This window comes from Sturnus vulgaris, chromosome 2 (genome assembly GCF_052056855.1).
Source record: "Sturnus vulgaris isolate bStuVul1 chromosome 2, bStuVul1.hap1, whole genome shotgun sequence".
Classification (NCBI taxonomy): Eukaryota; Metazoa; Chordata; class Aves; order Passeriformes; family Sturnidae; genus Sturnus; species Sturnus vulgaris.
In genome coordinates this window covers 30,025,013-30,048,230 of record NC_142244.1, presented here as the reverse complement: position 1 = coordinate 30,048,230, position 23,218 = coordinate 30,025,013, and the positions used below count along the sequence as shown (strand labels likewise).

The 23,218-nt window shown below is 36.9% G+C and overlaps 1 protein-coding gene across 9 annotated transcripts in view; it reads right to left on the bottom strand.

Moving 5' to 3' along the window:
- Window positions 1-23,218, bottom strand: part of STXBP5L (syntaxin binding protein 5L) — a 189,081-nt gene that overhangs the window by 25,545 nt on the left and 140,318 nt on the right. For 2 of the 9 annotated variants that reach the window (XM_088159037.1, XM_014888921.2), the window contains exons 19-20: window positions 21,741-21,812; window positions 15,598-15,663 (exon numbers count right to left, since the gene is read on the bottom strand). The exons of 1 other annotated variant lie outside the window; for it this stretch is intronic. In XM_088159037.1, the coding sequence (XP_088015163.1) occupies window positions 15,598-15,663; window positions 21,741-21,812 (138 nt within the window). Of the gene's footprint in view, window positions 1-8,152; window positions 8,204-15,597; window positions 15,664-21,740; window positions 21,813-23,218 lie in introns of all 9 variants that reach the window. 6 more of the 9 variants (XM_088159038.1, XM_014888922.2, XM_088159032.1 and 3 more) reach the window with 5 other exon arrangements.

Sequence of the window (23,218 nt, the reverse complement as noted above, 5' to 3'; positions counted from 1 at the left end):
GACTTTGAGTCTGTCACTGGTTTTGCTTTCAAACCAGTACATTTATTGGCGCACAACGTGGGGCATGAAGGTACTAAGAAAAGTCAGCTTTACAATTTGGTATTGTAGAAGACACCTATTCACCATGATTCTCAACATGCTTACATGGGTTTTATATCTTGCTCTCTATATTTTTCTGCACATGGGGAACTATCTGCTGGCTGTAATGCTCCTATGTAGACCAGGGTATCGTATAAAAATTGCTTTATTGGCCTATTATGTCTACTGCATGATAACCTCTGAGGCAATAAACATAATCCGGAATATATACTCGACTTTGTTTGCTTGTCCTAGTCTAGGCTGCTACATCTGGGGCCTCAACAATTGCACCCAGCCCCTGGGGGGAGGGGTAAAGAATGATTTTTTCCCAATCTTTCAGGCCTGACACAGCAGTTTTTGGAAATGTTGAGTTCTCTCTGGATGCCAAGGACAGCATAATATTGTTGTTAGTTCTGCTTTGTCTCCTCTGCACAGCCTACAGTGTGCTTAGAAACAAAACACTACATGGTGTACTGCAGCGTATTCTTGAGGAAGAGGAAAAAAGAAACAAATCAACTTTGTCCACGTCTGCACAGAATGTCACAAAGAGGAGAAGAACCAAACACAAAGCAACAGTGTCCGTGTCTATGCAGTCTGCCACAGAGGAGGAAAAAGCCAAAAGCAAAGCAACAGTGTCCGTGTCTATGCAGTCTGCCACAGAGGAGAAAGGAACCAAAAGCGCCATCAGCATCTCCACACAAACCATCACTGAGCCAGAACAGCCTAGACCAGTAGCAGTTGGCCCTGTTCAGAAGAAGAAATCAAAGAGCAAATCAGTTCGCATAGTGACTGACGAGGACGTGGCAGGACCTTCGCACCCAGCAGAAGTGACAGAGCCAGAAATCATCACTCGCTCTCTATCCCTGGGTGAGCTGCGTGACCTGCGGAGGGAATTCACCCGCCAGACAAATGAGTCCATCTTGACCTGGCTGCTCCGCATCTGGGACGCTGCAGCCAATGACACCATTCTGGATGGATGTGAGGCCAGGCAACTGGGATCTCTGTGCCGGGATGTGGTCATTGACCAGGGGATTGGGAGAACCCAAGAAACTCTCAGCCTCTGGCAGCAACTGCTGACAAGTGTGAAGGACAGATACCTTTGTAAAGAAGATCTCCAGGTGCACCAAGGAAAATGGAGCACAATGGAACAAGGTATCTGATCACCATTCAGTAGTTCCCATCTCTCTCTCTCTCATAGTCGATAGTGACTAACCTCTATTTTTACACAGCAAAGAGATACACATTTGAATTTTAAAAATGCAATCTCAAAACTTTAGAAATGGCCCAAAGAACAGTCTCAGGTTTGCCTGTAAATAATCAAAATTAGTGTAATAGTGTGAATATTCATTAGTGAGAACACAGACTGATACCATAAAATTTAAGAATTTTAAGGAATTTATTTAAAAGAAATTTCCTTAAAAAGTCAGAATCACAAATTTCCCTTGGTGCAGTTCTCTCAGCCAGGCAGGAGAGAAGGTGAAAGCCCTGGCAGAAGAGGTTAATACAGATGCAATGCCAACAAAAAAAGTACATTTAACATCACGTCTTCATCAGTTTGAAGAGGAAGGAAAAGTTGCCCTAATGACATGCTGGTAGAATATTTAGGTCCACTCTAACACTATAGTATACTGTTTACTACCTGTGTAATATAATGGTATTCTGCTTAAGGTAACAAAATCCTATCATACACTTGGTTCTAAAATCACCATGTTTTTTGAAAGCAGGCTTAAGAGATATATTTGTCAGAGAAACAAAATATCATGAAGTGGCTGAACACATTAAGTGCATTGTCAGATCGCTGACAGATTCTCTTTTAAAACTATTTTTTCCCTGAAATTATGAAAAAAATGAAATTAAAATACAAAATAAACACTCTCCAAATGAAAAACATTGAGAATGCATTATCCTATGTCATACCATCACCTCTACATTATTGTATCTGAGAAGCTGAAACCTGTCAGTGCAAGCCTAAAAACAAATCTAGATTTGCTCCCACAGAATAGTGGGAAAATTTTGGACTACTGGGCTCTAACTCTGCTCCTCAGATTCATCTGCTGAATTTCAAGTGATCATCTAACACCACACTACTGGACTGTCTGAGAAAGTACACAGCACTCAGTGCACTTCTACAGAATAATCCAATATAAATGGCTATGCTTTGTGCAATTAACAGGAACACATAAGACAGAAAACTTGATTGAATTCTGAAGCATAAGCATGAAATGTGGTAAATCCTGAGCTGCACAGAAGACAACACTGAAACATGCAAGCAGAGGGGATGGACCACAAGATCACCTGGATATCACCTATGTGTCCAGCACCCCTTAGTGTAGCATTGCACCTGCATTTTCACCATGGAAAAAATTGGCGTTCATTCTCTGGTTTTAAAAATGAAAAATGTTACAACCTGAGAGGTGAACAGGGACATGAGAATGGAAGAATACCCTGTATGTGTTTGCAGTGCATGAAGGGAGTGGAAAATTACTTACCTTTGAAGTCCTCAGTAAGGAACTCTTCTTTATGTATAACCAAAGAACTTGGGAACAGTGAGTACCTGTTACACTGGAACCTAACAGTTGTGAATAATTTTGTTATTACCAAGTCCCAAATGTATGAGGATCTTTACTGCTTGTTTTGTTATTCCAGCTAGCAAATAAGGAATTTAATTTCCTTTTCTTTGTGATGAAATTTAACTGCATTACTTATAATCATTTTAGTTGGGGTATTTTTTGTATAGTTCAAAGCACTTATCTTTCCTTTTAACTACTTGCTTGAAAAATTCCCAAGTAGATCAGTTTGTTGTACTTTTCTTTTTCTCATCTGGGAGCATTAGAAGTTAGAACATAGCCCCTCTCTGCTGTGAAATATTACCACAGAGCACATGTGTATTCTGCTATAACTGAATTAGCCTGTTGCTTTTTAAAAATTCTTGTTATTTAGATTGGTAGATTGCTAATATATCCATTAGATACATAGGATCTCTTTCAAAAATGTTTAACTATAAACATTCTCCTACTTAAGGAAGGAAGAAACTGGTGCTGTCATACACGTGACCTTCAGAAGATAGAGACTTTAAGAGACTCTAGTAGGGTAGTCAATACAGAATATCAAAATCCAAGCCTCAAGATATGAAATAGCTGGAAGACTAAAGGTTTAAAACAATTTCTTTAAAAGTAAAAGACTTTAGTCCACCTCAATGTTTTGCACCTTCATAGTGATCAAACTTAAGCAGGAAAGGCAAAGCTCATCCTCCACTGACTCAGCAAGAGCATAACCAGCCACTTGAGGGGTGAAATCCTTCCCCTGTCTTTGGCATTTGCCAGACTGCAGATCGAGTGCTGTGAGACTTGAATGGACACTGTCCTGACCTACCCTGTATAGTCTGACCTGCTTGAGCAGGATGAGAGGTCTAGACAACTTAGACTTGGGGGGGGTTTAGAGGTCCCCTCCAACCTTGATTATGCTGTGATTCTACCTAGAGATTCTTCAACTCAGATCATACTTTCAGACAGAGACGGGGAGAGAAAGTTCCCCCACCCTTCTGGAGGAGACATACACTGAACAGTCCCTAAAATCCTTATAATGCAAAAAATACAAGTAATTTTCAATGTATATTGCCAAGCATTTAAAGAAAATCATTGCTACAGCTGGATGTCTGCACTGTCTTTTCTACAAAGTCATACCAAGAAGGAAAGCAAGTCATATAGTTTTAAAATTTTTGAAATGTTCTTTAGCCTTGTAAACAGAACTACATGTCCAGATAAATCAATACAGAATGCTCCACCTAAAATCTACCACTTTGTCCAATGCAGTACTAAGCAAAAACAGATTGAAAGCTTCAAAATTGTGTGAGTACCTAATGTCTGCTGTAAATACTTCGAAAAATTAAAGCAAGAATTTCTATAACTCCACTGCTCATTCTTAAAATGGAAATGAGATTTCATTTATTCAGACACTGTTTTATAGGCTTGGGAGCATCCAGGAAGTGATGCTTCCCTGTCAATGAAATATAAAGGCATCAAATGGTGGATATTTTCATATTATAACTCTATTACCATATATATAAATCAAACAGATTCCACAAACCTCATCCAAAATGGACAAGATAAAGTACAAATCCATAACCCCAAGTCCTTAATCTTATCCTTACAATTATGTTTTATGAACCCAACTTTCTGAGTTAAAGTTTTTGGGCCTCTGCATTAGAATATGTTTCTCAAACCCCTGAAAAAAAATGAGCTTTTTTGGTAATTTTTCTAGATATTCACTGCTGTATAAAATGGAAGACATTAACTTGACTTGGCAAAGAACTCATTCACTGCTTATAAGTATCTGCAGAAAGCTTATATTAAAATGTTGAAGATCACAGCTTACGAAGAAGAAAAAAAAAAAGTCTATTTATATTTGCATTTTCTTTTGTTCTTTCACTAATAAAGTCTAGGTTATGTCATAATTCCTTACAGTCAAACCATCTGTTCACAGTAATTCTAGAAAAGTCAGGAGTTACTGACTCTCTCTCATCTTTAGCTATTGCATTTGTCTGGCTCTCTCCCCCATCTTTAGCTATGGCTTCTGTCTGGCTCCCTGCGACCAGCTGGAACCTTTAAAATCTTTTAGTGAAATGAGCAGAAATATTTTCTAAAAGAAAAATACAAGGTGATGCTTGAAGTGGCTGGTGAAGCAAAGTTAAAAAGCGCTCATACCAAAGAAATTCTATGTGTCTGGATATATCTGACTCTCCACTTGAATAAATCAAATTAGGATTATCCCCATAATTAATTTCTGTGAAACACTGCAAGGAAAAAAAGATGATCTGTTCAGAGGACTTTGGGAACCATTATTAGGTTTAAAAATAATGATATTACCATTCAGAGCTGCCTCTGAAGGGTAATAGAGAAGCTGTATAGTCTATGCAGCAGCATTGCCATGTCTTCCTTCTGGTCAACTCAAATAAACATTGGGTTGCTGTGACCTGGAGTAGCTAAAACTATCAAGAAGTTTCGGTGTATCCCTTCATGTAGCACATCACTCATTTCTGTGCAGAGATACAACATCCACAGGTGACAAGTGCTTCAGCAAGCAGAGATAATAATCACCGTATCAAAATAAAAGGAAGCTGAGATCAATTTCATCAGTCATATAAAGGTCAAAGTGGAGTCCCAAAGTACCTTTAGGTCATGAAAATCCTGCAGAGGTTTAACAAGAACACCCTGATTTATCAGATCACACATTATTCCCCTAAATGATAGCAAACTACTCCCCAAGCAATTTCCAGTACTGGCAACATCTTCACCTGAAATAGATTTAAATTCTACTTAACCTCTACTATTTACAATTCAAGCAAAGTGAAAGCAAGGACATTCCACAAGGCAGATCATAAGAAGGGAGCAGAACTGTAAGCTGCCAAATGCTAATGTATGTCCCAATTAGCTGCAGTCACTGCTGGGAGTAGGCGATGTATCAGCACTCTCTAAAAAGCTATGGGCCAGACCCAATGGGATACATGGACAATATTTTCTTGTTTCAAAGTGGTGACTTGAATATCTTTACAAGGAGTGCAGGCCAAAAATTATTGTCAGCCCCTGAATATACAGACTATGGGGACAATCTCAGGCAATAGCCAAACAGTGGATAAATAATCTCCAATAACTCTGACAGTGTGGCGAGGACATTCTGGAACAGAAGTAACTCAAATGCAGTCAACACCTTTTCCATTACTCTCACTTAAATGTAGCTCCTTATACTGAGGAAAGGAGGCTCTTCCCAGCCTGTTGTAAACTAAACAATCTATAATTCAGCACAGTTTTAATGGCTAGAATAATTAACAGGAATATTTTGCCCTTCAAAGACAGTCATGAGCTGAAAGTCTGGGGATTCTTCAATCCATTATCTTTTGCTTTTCTAAGCCTCTTTCTGCTGTTGATTATCCACGAGTATCTGCCAGTTTATACATTGAATGCTGCTTCCAGATGCTTCATCTGTAGCTTCTGGGTAATCTGAGCACAGGATATCTGATTGCTGTGGCACTAACAACAAACAGGATGCTTTAGTGACAATTTGATCATACCTTTCAGTGCTTATGAACCTTTTGGAATCAATGGCATTCCACTAGTTTCTGCAAGACATTGAACTAGACCTTCTTAGGCTTATTTTAGTTTATACTTAGCTTGTTCTATACTATTAAAAAATAATGAATACAAGCAAATAAAGGAATGGCAGAAACATGACTACTCTGAAATTAAAACCGCAGGCAGGATTATGAATTCCATTAATCTTCTAAGTTCCTTACATATGTAATATATTTAAAATGGATCACCACGCTTCCTACCCTTTCAGGTTGAAATTGTTTAACTTCTGGAGCTTTTTACCCAGCTTCCCAGTCCTTGGGGTTTTCTGGGGATTTTTTTTTTGTGTTTGTTTGGGGTTTTTAAAATAGAAATCTGCCTGAAATTTGCCAATATAGTCTAGGCAAAGCTTTCGATATCGACCCGCTCCCAACATGATTACAGGAAAGCTGATGATAAGGTAGCTTTTTCTCTGAACATTTTATGCATATGCAACATTTTATATTACACAATAAAGCTCTCACCAATTCTAATTACAATTGTATACTTCTTTACTTTTCAAAATCCTCTAAATCCAGTCTTTTGTCCATTAAGTTTATCTTTGGCTTGTCTTATGCTTCAGGATTTAAAGTTACTTAACACCATGTGTTCTTCAAGACAATGTATTTTTCATAATACTAACAAAAAAAGTTTTATCTGTAGAATATGGCTTAGTCTTAATTTCTATCCTATGGCTATTTTGATACACTAAGTATTCACCTTCCCTCTTAATAGCTGCCCATTATTTTAGCAGTAAATATTAATTTTACAGGTGTATAGCTGTCTACTTCATTCCCCTTTTTGGAGTATTAGGAATATTATGATTATCCACTCCAAATTTTGTTTAGGTGTATTCCTCCATTCCTACTTAAACTTATTTCAACTGAATCGCTTTGTACTCTGAAACCTGCTCAATATAGATTGAGTTTTCCAATGATTTCTCAACATTTATTTACTTAATCTTTACCAGGAGCAATTGACAGTTTTCCATGTTCCTCAGTCATTTATAATGTGAAATACATATTTATACCCCTGACTGTAGCCTTGTGGAACAAGTGTTACTTTGGTTAATAGGTGCACATTGCTCCCAGTGACAGAAATGACGTTCAGCTATCTTATCCAAGTACATGATCCAACTTTAATTTTTATCTCTAAAAGGACACAAAGTAATGGGTCATGGCTACTTGGCTTTTTCAGTCATCTAACAAGGGAAATTTCCCAAGAGAGCAAAACTAGAAAGAATTCCTTGAGACTGAGAATATTTAAAGAACAATTATAAGAATTTTTTGTGTGAACCACACATTCAAAATCAAATATCAGGAGCAATACCCTTTATGTGGATATGGTGTTGCACGATCTGCTCCAAGCAGTTTTAGGTTATTGAAGATATAGAATTTTCATTTTAGGTTTTTTGAGGTGAAGTTTGTGCTCTCACTATGCATTTTCACTGAAAATTAAAGCAGAGTTGAGAAAAAAGATTACAGAAAACTACGTATTTAACAACTGAGTGAGGTAAGTCTCAAGGAGAGGACTGAGACAAATGACTGACTTCCGATCTGACTTTTCAGCCATTTAAAAACACCATAAAATACAGATGTTCAATGGTCTTATCACTGTTGTGGCACAATTCGTACACTAAATAAAGAAAATAGACCAGCGCATGCATTGGGTACTATAGACAGAGTTCACCAACAACCAGCTTGGAAAAACTTCTGGAGCTTTTTCAGAATTAAGTATTACACACACAGTGTGTAATGATTGGCAATATATGTCTACATGAAATAGATGAATAGTAAACAAGCAAAATGCTGAGAGCTGCCAACAGAACTGTATGGGTTAATAGGTGGTTTTTAGAAAGCCTTTTCAGACAAAGTCTCTGAAGTTATTGTGTTATCCCATGAATCAGTTGGTAAAATGTTTTGCCAATGAATGTAAGGAAATTTAAAGCTGTCGGCTTTTGCCTACCGTACCAAGATCAGTCTTAAGATCTGTTGGCAGACTTAACTTTCTTGATCCTTTAACTGAAACAACAGAAAAAGGAGAAAGGCAGTTGTTAATAAGTAAGAAAGAAAAAAGGGTGAGGGAAAACAACATGCCATCTTCTGGTTAAAACCATTTTGCAAATTCGTAGCACTTTTCTTTTAATCAGCATATAAAGGCAGAATAATGGTTTAAATATTTTCATTTACACCATTCAGCAAAATAAATACAACTGAACAAAGAAGCACTGGAAAAAAAATTACTCCATATGTCAAGGAGTGAATGATGTTTTACACAGCTTTGGCTGTGTGCTGCAATATCTTACCTTGTGGTGACAGGAATGATAAAAAAAGAAACCACAAATGAGATTAAGGCAAATTTTGCAAATGCTGGCTATGCAGCATATCACAAATATTTAAACACCTGAAAACCAATTTAATAAGAGGGTGCAATGAAATTATAAGATCTGATGACACCATACCTCGAGATAGCATTTGAAAAAGAGAAGGCATATTGTAGAGGTCATGAGGACAGAACATACCATTGTAATATTATGGAAAGGAAGACAGATTGCACAGAAACAAAATACAGCAGCTTCAGGACATAATGTGGTGTTATCTAGTCATCAAAATATTGCACCCAGTTTAGTGAAGGTTTAATTATTTGTTGTCTTCCAATTATGCAAGAAACCGGTACTTTTGCTTCTGTTCAAAAATGTTTTCATTTCCTCACACACATTTCAAACAATGAACACCAGAGAACTGAAATAAAGCATGTCTTGTTGCAGTCAAAATGGCATTAAATTTATCAGTAGAATGCCTTAAGAAATCTTTTTATTAATTATTCAGAAGACTTGATTTCCAATTTGGTTATTTCATTTTGTATTCATTATTTTTTCACATGGTTTTCTGGCTTTTATCCCTTACCCATGCTGTCTGTTACTAGAAGGGAACAATAAAATATTTGTCAACTAATACTATATTACTATTATTATACTTCTAAAGAAAGTACCACATAAGTACCACAGTGACAAGAACATATGAATATAAGGAACACATTCTTCGTATTTAGCAAGCTTTTAGGTCAGAAGGATGCCCAGAACAAATACTCACTCTTTTAAGTCACAAAATCCCTAAAAAAACCCCCAAAAACAAACAAAAAAATCCCCCATAAAAATAAAAAAAATCTGTTGTATTATTTTGGAAAGCCTGCAATGTGGCAGAATTAAATATCAGCCAGCACCTATGTCAGATGTTTTTCTTCAGGGATGAGTAGGGGAACACGTGAGGCTCTTGAGCACTATTTTGAACCAGCACAGCCCTCCCAGTAATCCATCTGTAGCTGTAACTTTAATTCAGGACATGGTGAAGAGGTCTCTCCAGATCAGCCTGACATCAAAAATACACACCCCTAACACTACTACATAAAAAGTCTTTAATTTGGATGTTTAGGCACTCACGAAGGGCAGTTTAATTTTCAGAACAGCCTTTAAAAGCCCATTTCATACATCTGAGTAGCTGTCAAATACTCTTTCAGACTGTGAATGGGAGGCTACTGCTCCAGAAAAATCAGTGCTCTGCTATAAAGAAGCATCACTCATGATAAAAATCTTCTTTTAGTGGAAGGACAACATCTGGCCTAATCAGCCCTCTGAAAAAGCATAAGCAATTCATAAGAAAAACTGTAGGACACTTTACTAACAGATTAGGACTGAGAGTAGCTAAATTAGTGCTGTCATCTTGCAACTTTGAAAATTGCTAGTCTGACCTCTCCTATTTCTAGGTTACAGGTGTTTGTGTACAACAGGAATTATGCATCTTGTGTTGCATGCCACAGCTGCTCCCAAACGGTGACATACGTCTAAATCGCAATAGCTTCCAGCTCTTTGTGTGCAGGCTCATACAGCACATGCAAAGTTTTGACTTTCTGATTCCTCTGAAGGAGTCTACACGGGCTTGATTTGGGAGCTGCCACATGACAATTGCACATCCTTCATGTGGCAATCACACAGCTGGACACTGATGCACTAGGACACAGCATGGATCACTGTCAATAGACCCCATATTTGAGAGTAAAAACAACAGAAGAAGCTGGTTGTTTTCATGCTTTATTGTGATTAAAGCTGTCTTTATTCATTTTTTTAAACTAACTTTTGACTATAAATAAAATCCACATTCTGATCAGTTTATGTAACCTGTTTTTAGTACCTACATCATGCATGTTTTACTATCTTTACATTTATTATAAAGAAGGATCATGCAAGCAAGCCTATCTTGCTGACTTTGAGCTTTTGAAAACCAGTTTTATTTGAGAATGGAGTATAAAGGTTCAAGAGGCCAGCAAAGTTGTCTACTGTCATTATATGTTTATATTCGCATTGGAGGCAGCCAGCAGAAGTTGTGATACTACAGCATAAGGCAAGACAGCCCCTACCCAAAAGCACTTCAGGTGTTAAGAGTCAAATTATTCAACTGTGGGATGAGGAAGAGTTCCTCGGTACAGTCTAGCAGCCAGCTAAGCTGAGCACGCAGGTCTTCTGACCTGGCAACATCCTGCTCCATAGCCATATAGTTCCTCTCAGTCTTTTCAAGGAAAACTCCAAGGCACAACCAACAAACAAATGTGCACTCACAGTTCTGGCATTCAATGCTGAGTTTCCCTCAGCTATTACAGCAGCACCGTGGTCACAGATTTTCATATTATTCAAAAGAAAGGTGACTTCATACAGCATTTTTTCTGTCTGGCTAACACTCGGAAATACCAGTTCCAGTTACTGCTAAATCCCCCTTGAACCCTGAGCCACACATCAGGAGCTGCACTAGGGCCCAGACCCAGGTTCCCAGCTCACAGTGCTCCCTATTCCTTGCTAATCCCTACACAGAAATCTCTTCTCAAGAATTTAAGCACAAATTCACCTATTTAGAAACTCCCTTGCTTATGGAAAATAGTGATAAAATGCACCTTGTATCCACACTGCTAAAGCTAATCTCTAATTATTGTCTTCTGACCAGTTAACATTCTTTTACATTTAATATAGATAACTAGAAATGGTTTTGCAGTGTTATCAGTAACTAAGTTTCAAAATAAATCACATTCTATGTTTTACAGACACCAGAATGTTTTGAAACATATACTTTCCAATATGTTTTCAAGGAGAATATAATTTTCAAATGAAATTCAGCTTCATTCAACTTCAGCTACTCTGAGGTCACCCACAAGTTAAGAAAGAGTGATTGTTAATAAACGTAATTATATTCTTCTTTAAAGAAAGTAATTTTAAAAAAACTTCATATAGGAAAGTGTGAGTTTGGTATGGCAAAGGCCCAATCCTAGCAGATTTTACCAGCGGAATGAATAAGGATAGCAGCACTTGGAAACCACAGTATGTATAAAAACTTGTGATCTTGCCATTAGGGACATATCTCAAAGCTCATGGGAATCAGTTGTGGGAAACTACACAGCCTTCTTTAAGCTTCAAAATCATAAAAGGATTTTGGATGCAAGCTCCCAATATGAAGGTGCTTCTTAAGAAAAAACACAAATTCATTTTCATTTTAGAACAAACATTTGAGAAGTCACTCTTCTACGTGCAGACTGAAGAAATTCTTTCCTTCTGGTCTGGGAAAGGTGTCTAAAGTGTCCAATTGCATCTCACACAACAAATGACCTATCAAAGTTGTATTTTCCTCTGCTCACAGTGTACTCCCATTTATATACTTCAATATGAAGCTCCATATGAATGTTTAAAACAGTAATGGACATACATATATTATATTCCTAAGAGCCCCTGAATAAGTATACCTAATGAGATGATAATAATAAAGGCAGAATTTACTGGAATGGGTACTGTTCTGTAATACATTACACAGTAATTAGCTCAAGCATTTGATACCGACCCACTTACATGATGAGAGCTTTAGAGTTACTGAGCTCTCGTGTGCCACTGCAGAATGAAAGTAGAACAAAGTCCTTTTGACCCCAAAATCACAAACAAAAATGAGAATGCAGTTTGAAAGAACAAGGCATGCAGGAGTAAGAATAGTATGTTCTGAGGCTTTTGGTCTTAGGCCACCAAATACCATGATATGGCATGTCTTGCTGCATTTCTGCATTCATGAAACATGCTTTACATGGGTAAGAGTTTGAGAGTTTTTAAAGTTCTTTTGTTCCACAGTTTTTATCAGTGTTATTCAATGTATATTACTACATCCAGAATACATTTACAGTGGAAATTGCCACCTCTCAGATATTCAAAAATAAGCAGAATCTTTCAAATGGCTTTACTAACTTCTTCTTTTCCTTTATAGTGTTGGAAATGTGTCACTATAGTATTTAAATACTAGTTTAATTAAACAAGATACCGGTGGTTAAGGAAGATTATTCTTCTCCTCTGCCTACCACTCTTAAAAAGCAAGGTTGCTATTTCTTCACTTGCTTCTAAACTCTGTGTGGCACTGTGCATTTCAGAAAATGCATTTGATTAAAAGTTGTGTTCTATTCCGAACGGCATTCAGAATGGGATCTGATTTTTCAATTTTATCATCTGCAAAGTCAAGTTTTAGTAAGTAGCACAGGAGGAACATCTGAGAAGACAGTCTTGAGAACCAAGTTAAATATTACTTAATGAAGAAGTAGGATTTGTACTGAATTATGTACCAGCCCTGCATCTTCAGCCCTTCACTGAGTCTTTTGCTTAGCGCTCCAACACTCATATTAATGATAGAACACACAAATGCCTAATTCTGCTTTGAGGCAGGGAGAAGAGAAGCAACAAAGCCAAATTACTGAGTTGACCTAGACTGTCTCTGCAGTAATTTAGTCAGAGGTTAAAACATTGCCAAGCACTAGAATGTTACAGGCAAAATCAATTTTTTATGGAAACAGAGATAGTTCAGGCAGTCTAAGCAATGTACAGCATCACACCAAGAAACAAGGAGGCAGGAGATTTTTCAAGTTCTCCAAGGAGCCGTTACCACTGTCCACTGACTAAGCCACTAATGGCTCTCTCAGATGTAGAAATACTCATGTCTACATTGGCAATTTGCGTGCCCCAGGGATTCTTCCTAGGTACTGTCTTGGGAATCTCAAAGTACACACGTGAGCACAGCAATACTGTTCCTCAAATCATTGCCCTTCTGACAGATCTAAGGATGAAGATGTTCACCACTGTGCCATCCATCACGTGTGCAGTGTTTGTAATCTACACTTGTGCCCTCCAGCAGTTTCCACTTTATGTATGTATTGAGCACATTCGGGCCAGTACCTAGCATGAACTACCATGCTGGTGAAGAACTGATGTTGATGTGCTCTGGCAACCAGAATGAACTGCTACTATTCAAACACCATTCTGTCTGTCTTTGCAACCTTATGTAGTCATACCAAGCAGGCCCTCCTCCACTGGGCAGCAACTTGAACCATTTCACAGAGCAGTTCAAGTGTTCTTTCTGTTTTTGCTAAATTTCTGAATTATTAAGTCTTGGTCTGTTTTCAGCAGAGGAATGCAGTCAGTGGATTTACAAACGCAAAGATCATATACAGAACACAGCACATTTCTGCTACAGAGCTTGTGTGCCATGGACTTTAAACAGATAAAGTCAAGGCTGGAAGTAGAAGGATCCTGCCTGACAGATCCATAGGTATGTAGCTTGTAGCTGTGCTCTATGAGCAAGAAACATTAGTCAGTGAGAAGGCTGGTGTAGGTGTGAGGCTGTGCTGGTAAGCACAGGATTAGTTCCACTCCCAAGTTTTGGAGGATGCAGTTTTGAGGTCACTCCAGATGACTAGGTTGGATTCTGCCCTGTTTTCCAGCAGGTGTGCAGAAGCAATACTAATTAAATTTTGCAATAATTAAATAAAAATAATTAATATCAGTCACATTAAAAGAAACTTCTTGTTTTAAAAAGTAGTTCTAATAATAGTTACTTCCTACAAAACTGCACCTGATTTCACATTTTAAAAATATAAATATAGCTTGGAAAACAACATGAAAGTGCTAAAATAGGAAACACCCATAAATATGCTATGTTTTCCCTGCTGAATAGCTCCAAAACAGAAAAAAAAAAGAATAAATTTTGGAGGAAATTATCTCAGATTTATCTAAGAGAGCTATTTTTGAGCACTAGCAGAACGAAAAATTGAAGTAACTGCAGAAAAAGTAAAGTGTTATAGGAGACACTCATCATTATAAAACTAAGAATATGCACATATGATTACCAAGTCAGTCATCTCTTAGCTTTCAGTGAAAGGAAAAGGAAAGGTTTTAGCTCATTTCTGAAGAGAAAAGTAAAAAGTTGAATCCCAGTGAGCCACACAATAAATAATTATAACTGAACTATCAAATGTTTTATTTTAAAGCCTGTATCATGTGTTTCTGAGGACCTGCTCAAGGGTTTGAGCTCCTAGTTTTATACCAATATTATTACAACCTACTTCATTTTGATATCCCCATGTCTACAGATTTTGGTTTGCAAATAGTACAAGGAAATACGTATTTCAAAGCAGTTCTTTCGTTTTAGCTCTTGGTATGTCAGGGAAACACTTTCATTAGTTTCAGTTTTTTATAAATTACTAATTAGTGGCTTACATTCAAGATTAATGTATCCTGTTATGACATAAAATATGTGGAACAATAACAGAGAATTTGAATAGCATACTTGTGGGAATTTGTTACCGTAACTAAGAGGGGAAAAGTATCTGTCAATACTTACCAAACTACAAGGAAAAGAAGTGTGATATGCATACCATAAGCAAAACGAATGTATAACAGCTACACCGCCTTATTTTGCGTAACATTTAAAACTCAGCTACTAGAAAACAGCTCTTAGCAATCATCTTTAAGACAGAGAACTCACTTTAAAGAGATCAATGTAGACTAGGCACTTGCTGTAAAGGTCTCTAGGAATGAGACTAATTCCAACTTCTGATGGACTAGGGGTAATATGGGAAACATTTATGAATTTTTGCGTGGCTAAGATTTCCCTGCCCTGGCTGATAAGCAAATATTTTTATCTGTGGCTACGCTTTCATTGTAAATTACATAAATTAGGCACTGGGGTTCTAATGGCTAAAATTTACCATCTCCATATTGCTGATTTTAAATAATTTCTCCATGTACATGTATGCATAATATGTACATATAAAATTACAAGGACTCCCTACTGTAAAAACATTTAGAAAGCGAAACAAGCTTCTTACAGGAGGTTATAGGAATATACCTGCATGATCCTGTTACTTCAAATGTTTTCACACTGTTCACCTGTACATTTAAGTTTTCCTGAAGGTAACAGGATTTTACTGTGCTACATAAAAAGCACTTCTCCAGTAATTTCTTATCTTTGGAACTATGCACTTCACTTCTTAGGGATTAATGAAACACAGTGATGCATGACATGAATGGCTTATATAGACTGCAGGAAGAGAAGCCAATCACCTTTACCTGAAGTGGGAGACTTGCAACGCTCAAACTCCAGGGAAACTGGACTGTCACTGAGTTCAGTCAGGCCTGAAAAAATGGAGTTAAAGAGTTAAGTTACAATCTAACAGGGCATGCTTCAACTTTCTTGGTTGATGATATTCTGCACTTCAAAGTCAATTTGGAGAAAGGAATGGTGTGAAATGAGAGGCAAATAACCTATTTCAGATAAGTGCAGTTATCAGGCTGTCACTGCAGCAATTTAGGCTTGGTTTAAAAAAAAATTTAAAAATCACACCTCTTGTTAACTCAGATTTGTTTTCCAAGTGCCTCGGGATAGAAAAGAATGACTGTACCTAACAAAAGAAAACAAGTAAGGATAGTTTAAAATTTCAAAGTCTGTGATGTGACTCAAACTCATTCATTCCTGTCAAACTGATGTGGAAATAACTCTGTTTTCAACTGCTGCATAATGCAGGGAGGAAATCTTAAAAGAGGGGGGAAAAATAAGATTACTGCTACTGTGCAGCATTAGAACCTCCATGAATTCACACAAGATAGGTCATTTTAAAGGACACGGAAGCATTGATAATGCTGGCTGAATGTAACACTGAATTTTTTGACAAAATATACATGGTTTATAAATACTTGTCAGGAACTCCATCTACATGGAAGACAGCACCAGGGAATGCAATCCTAGTCTATACTGCATAAACTTGAACTTGTTTCTGTGGGCAAACTAAGATCCATCTTTGGCAGAAGTTGCCTGTTCAAGTTCAAACACGCTCTTTGGCCTGGTAGGGACGGAAAGTCTGAACTCACTCTATCCTTTACCATGGGCTAACTGTTGAGTGGGTGAACTGGGCATGGCCACACCTATACAAATGAACCCCTTGTATGTATCTTAACACCCTGTGGCTCACCCTTGCTATAGGAGCTCTGGCACTCCATGCCATTGGCTGTGTGGGACTGACAGACAGCTCTGCCCAAACATTCACATGCCAGCTAGGTGGACCCGCAGCACTCAGGTCAGAGCTTACAGTCAGGTGTACATTACTCTCATACTGATACTGGATTTACACACACTCTGCTTCTGCTGCATCCTGAGAATCAAACACCCTACAAGAACCTTTAAGTATGCTTTAAATAGGCAACGTGGCTCCTGTAATATTAGATGTTACAATTTTTATTGCTTCTGGACCCTCAGGCCCAGAGACCCTCACCACCAAAATTCATATACACTCTTTTTTTGGAAAATTCTACCACTCAGTCACCAGTCCTGCTTTCTTAGTATTCAAACCAGTGGAATCTTAACATAGATACTGACAACTTTATTACAATATATTTTTGAGCTGTTAAAAGAACTGGAGAGGATCCAGCCAGCAGAATAAAAAAATTCCTACCACTAATGAAGATGCAGTAGTGCAAGAATAATGCTGAGAGTCCTTTGGAAAAGCACCAGTGTTGATTTAGTCTGTTAAGTCAGTATTAACAACATACATGCTCGTGACTTAAGAAACAAGATCTGCCAAACTAGACACTAGTGTTGAAAACCAAAATTTTTTTATTTTGAAAAAAGTACTTGAATCTTCCTATGATTTCACTTAGAATCTAAGAGAAAAAGTTCATGTTTCAATCAATTGCAAGTTCAGTCACTTTTGATGTTATGAGAATATTCGGGAACTGTAATAATTTAGGAAGCCTCTCTAGTACATAGGATCTTACTTCCACTTGAACCCAAGGTTTCTGTACATACCTAGAGATTCGGGACAGAATTGATTTTTGATGCAGAGCTGTCTGTAAGGTGCAGCAGGAGCAATTTTGGCACATTGGCACAGCATCAGAGGCCTTGGATAAATAAAAATTATACTGTTCCTTTTGCAAAAGCATTGTTGGAGATACGTAAGTTTTAACATCTTGTAAGATGTTCTAAACATTGTATAATTAGTACTGGTGTTGGATACAATATCAAATCCCAGGTCAGACTTGGTTTCTAAATAGTTTCGTGTTCTTTTTACCATGGAGTTCAAAAAACCAATATTCCATCTCAATATGAATTATTAAGTCCATAGCACTTAAACAGGAAAAACGCTAAACTGCACCACCCAAGAGCAACCACAGTAAAAAGACTATGACTTCCTCATGTTTGGCAGAATTTTCAACATAAAAATTTAAAGTACATTTCATGTTATAGAATTTAAGAATGTTGAACACGTAAACTTCTCTACAAACCTTGACTTGCTGTCAAACCACTGTCACCCCTAGCAATGACCACTTACAGATGCCTTTAAAGAAGTGCAGCATATCCCTGTGTGAAATGTAAGTGGTAAACGTGTCCCCTGCACAAGAGCATTGGCTTAATCTCACTTTGATCTGCTTAAGCACTTCCACTTGCAAATTTTCTCCTGCCATAAATCTTTCTTGCTTCAAAATATTATAATGAGTTCTGCTCATTACACACCCATTTATCCAGTGTCTCTTTTAATCTTACTAAATTCTGAATTCTGAAGATGTCATAATTGTTCAATCATTCACTGAAAAGGATGAACACATGTTCATCAATTTTTGTGTTATCTTTGATTCCACTAAATGTTTCCCTTTGAGATAAGAAAGCGAGCTCTCAAGCTTTTCCTTGTGCTAATGATAATTTTTAACACTCATTTCCAAGAAAACTAAACAAAATCTTTTCAATAATTTACCATGTATAAATATTCCCATGAACCTCAGCTTCCCTCAAATGTCTAAGAGACTACAACAGCTACTGAAGTTAGATTAAAAAAATATTTTCACTTTGCATTTTGAATTCTGTGGGCAGTTTGCAACCCAAGATATTTTAGCTATTTTTAGCCCACCAAAATCACCACCCCAGCAAATTTTAAGCCCACCTAGAGCAAGAGGAATATAGCAGTAAAAATAAAGGCAAAAACCCGCGACTCGCAATGTGAACAACCACCTGAGAGAAGGTATACCCATGGACATTATAAAGAAATTGGCTTTGATTTGAGCAAATCATAAATATGTGCAAATAGTGCAAGATGTAAATATATCACATAAGGCATTAAAACTTTTAAAGACATGTCCTACGGATACTTTTCTAAGTTTAGTGTGATTTAAATTTTTTATTCAAGGATCAAAACCCATACTATGGGTGTGAGTATGAGGTAACAACTTTAGTGAACCCATAATTTAAAATTATGTTTGAAGTTTGAAATTTCTATCTGTACGTTTGAATGATTCAGACTGATCATTTACTCTAAAGTACCCAAAGCCATCACATCTTTGCTTATAAATAAATGAATTATAAATAAATTATCATAAACATTCACAATCCAATAAAATAAGTAAGCTCAGTGTTATCTTAATCCCTCATCTTCACGGTGAATTATCATATTACGTTTTCTTTATGTTTATATACCTATATATATCTATACATGCATTCTCTGGAAATTAGTTAGTTCCAAATATAGCTGTTGACTTAAACTCAACCTATATTAACTTCTTAGTTGTGACTTAGTGTCAATTACTGATACACAATGACTCATAGCACACAGTTTTCTGTGTCCTCTTGTCAGACCAAGGTTACTTCTGCTCACCTTCTCTCAAGGGACTGGCCTGAGGGAGGAAGAAGGACTTCTCACTGAAAAATCTTCATTAGGAAAATTATTTTGCAATGTATCAATATACTTTAGATTTGACAACATTTTGGATGCTTCATAAAGATTATTTTTTTGTTCTACCAACAGATGGTATGAATTTCTAGTAGGAGATGCAAATTCCTTTTGCATCATTTTGGTATCTTTATATTCTGCTGCAGACATTATCCCTCTAGATGCAATTGTACTTGTTTTAATATTTGAATGCATGTTACCCAAAATCAGGTAATAACATGTACAACTTGATTTCAGTTGAAGAAGAAAACCAACCAAACAACAATCAACCAACCACATAATTCTGCAGTACAGCTGAGAGAGTTATTTTTGTTTAGCTTGTCATATAATCTTGCTACAAGAGAGGTGGCTGCAGATGTTACAGCAAATGGATCCAACACCTGAAGTCATCAACACCTGAAAGGTACCCCCAGCTCTGCATTTATGCTTATCTTAGCTTCTTATTTTCTATTGGAGTTAGTAAGGCTATACGTCTTTTGTGCTGAAGTGTCCTCTTTGCTACATCAACAGAGCTATCAGCATCACTGTCTACTCTGATACTCTAATCCATAATACTGGTTACATCTTTGAATGTCACACTTTAACTCTCATAATTAGGCTGGACACTAAATTACATTGTCTCTTCCTGCAAATCACCTCTAAAATGACCAACAAAAATCTAAGTATCTTGCCCATTGATAATCTCTTCTTTGGCTTCAATGTCTACAAGTCTTATTTTCTCATACTGATCCACATGAAATTACCTTCCTGCTTCATTACTTAATTGAATCAACTACTTGTATATCTTCCCATTAACTTCCATTTTCATTGATATAGCCCTTAAAAAATTAGACCTAATGCTTCTGTTACCGCGTGACTGCACCTGCTTTTGTTACAATAATACGGGCTTTGCACAATTTCCAAAAGTAATTTACTTTTCCCATCATTATCTCTTATGAGAGAAGATAAACCTGTAAGCAAAATCCAGAATACTCTCTTAATGCTCCTCTTAAAATTCATCTCTCAGATAAGAGATATAACAAAGCACAACTTGAGAATGACTTTGCAAGATATTTTCAATCTGTGACAGATTCTAGTCCTGCTCTTGATCTTACTGCTCAGTGTATCTTTCAGATCATACAATATATACTCCTGTATTAGTATCAAATGACAAATGCAAGAACCAAACCATTTTTGAGGAAAGAAATTAAGCTGTTAATGATCTTGCCTATAACTCAGACTAATACTTCATAGGAAGATTTTGCAGACTTTTCTGACTATGCGTATGAAGACAGAAACAGGATAATACATTTTCAGCTATGAAAGACTTATGTTTACAATTCTGAATGAAAACACTGGTAATTTTTGCCCTTAGAATTTATTAATTTTTTAGAGGGGGGAAAAAACCCCCAAACATTTGACTGTTGTCACTCAGATTCTCTGTTACAGACTTCAAATCAGCAAGATCAGACTACTAGACTTAAAGATATCATACACCAAAACCTTTTCATGGACTGCTGAATTTGTAACTGGACTAGTCTTTTAATCAAACAGACCACATTTTACGAACTATTATGAAGTAAAATCATAGAAATCAGCCTAGAGGGATGGAACAGAATGTTTCATGCAAGTGTACAAATGTATTTCAATAGCTACACAACTTTATGAGAGACGATAAAAGAACTGCCGCTCCTTTATCCTGCCTATACTGAATATTTAACATAAAATTGCCTATCCCGTTGTTCTATAAAAGTGCTTTAAAAAGAGGCATCCTGGAGACCTAATTACATATAAGCACCACAGTTAATTAAGATACATATGGCTCATCTGTTGAACGGTTATTTTTCCAAAATTAATTAGAGCTTTGTTCACTGCATTCTGCGGGGATGAATACTAATATTTAAATTTCGTATCAGTATAACTCAAAAGGTAAAGATATTAAAGTAATGAATTTTCATAGCCTTCTTTGATGAATGTATTTTTTATGCACACTTTACATTTCCCATCAAAGACCAGAGGCATGGGATGGTTCCCCAAACCCAATTATTTAAGTAGCAATCCAAGATTAAAATTTTAAATTTCACAGCATCCAATCCAATGGGTACTCATTTAAGCCACATTGCTCTTCAGAAAAAAGGGAAGAATTAATTGGTAACTACAAATAGTGCCATTGCAAAACAAGAAATGCTTCATATTGGTAAATCAACATGGAAACAAATATAAAACCAAAGGAAGATACTGTCACCAAAAACATAATATTGTTGAAAAATAATTTCTAAGGCCCAATCTGTCCCATATAAAACCGAAGTTTTCTCTTTGACTTTCTTTTTAAAGAAAAGAATTTCTGTATAATAAAGGTAATTGTCAAAAATAAGCATGGTTGACATCACAAAAGGTAGTAAGTTTGCATGCATGCTGAATGTGTTTTCAAAAACACATTACAATGCACAAACACACAGGGTTCAGTCAAGCATAGTCCAATCATGATAAAGCTTTTTGCCTAATCTTTATAGAACTTACTCTGATAGGAAGTACGGATCCGTTTCGTTAAATCTGGATAAAAGTTAGACAGGCCGCGCATGCAAAAGTTGTCTTTGGAACATGCCAGTACACCAGCATCAGCAGCAGGCAGAGGAAAGAGAGAAAAAACAATCTAAAGTGAAAGGAAGTGATATCATAACCGGGATCTAGAACAGCCAAGGTGAAGAAATTTCAGCAGATGCTTACCTTCCAGTTGGCAGACATAACAAGAAAAGTAATCAAAAAAGTAAAGGATGTGGGATGGATGGCGAGAAAGTAGCTGAGGCTTTTTTTAGTTGCATAGTTTTTATGAGCAATCTAGAAGTTGCAATCCTTCTTAGTGGTCATTTTTTCCCAGTGGGCTCCATGCTGGCAGCACTGGATAGCTAGAATGATTCCTTAAAGGACTGGCCTGACTGCCACTGACAGAGCAAAACCTGCTGTGACACAGTGCTGATAACAGCTTTTTTCTACATGAGCAATCCTCCACCTTTTGCATGGAGTTCTGCAGCATGTTGTTTGTGGCTAGCTGTCCACAGTTCTTAGGGAGCTGCTCTGAGGCTGGCTGAAACCAGACAGAGAAGCTGAAGGTAACTTGAAACCGTTCATCTCTTCTCTCCTCAGCTGTGCCACATTTACATATTTAACACTTGGCACAGATGGGAACTAAGCTTGCCATGATTAAAAGCATAGAAAGTGAGATAAATGGTCTTTCAGGAGCAGAAGTAGACCTGAAGACTTTTATTTTATTCTATAAATTTTCCTCTAGATTTTACTTTCTGTTTGGAGTGTAAACACATACCAAATTAAAAAAAATATTTCCCATAATTCTATGGAGAAGTCGGATTTGATGATTCAGTGCAGGGTCTGCTGATGAAAATGCTGATGGCATAAACCCACTATAACCTGTTGCTTTTATAATTTTAGGGCTAGATTAAAACCTCACATTTTCAAAGGTATTTTAAAATCTAATTCTAAAACTTCACAGCTATGCAAAACACATTTCATAATTGTGTCTGACTCTTGCATGTTATTATGGAATATGTCAAGTGGAAAGACTTGAAACACAATCTGACTTTTTCTCATATAAGTAAATGTTTATACAAGTAAGTGTTCAGATAACCAACAAAGTATGGTAAAATTTAGCTCTATTGAAGTATTAGTATTTCTAATACACAGTGCATAAAAACAGTTATGACTTACTGTGATCCTCTCAGCATCAAATTTTAAGATGGATGTTGTAGGTTTCTATTAAGAACTTCAGTTCACTAATGAAGTGCTTAATTTGTGCTCCTTGTGCTACCTACATAACACGCCTCCCAGGTGTTACATGTCTCTAAACACAACCGACTATTCAAATGAATAGCACCTGGCAGAAGGTACATTTAAGCTTAAATTGAAGTCTTACTTATTGGTATGAACTTATTGAAACCAGAAAGAAAATAGCATACAAACTGCACTTCAAGTGACTGCCAGAT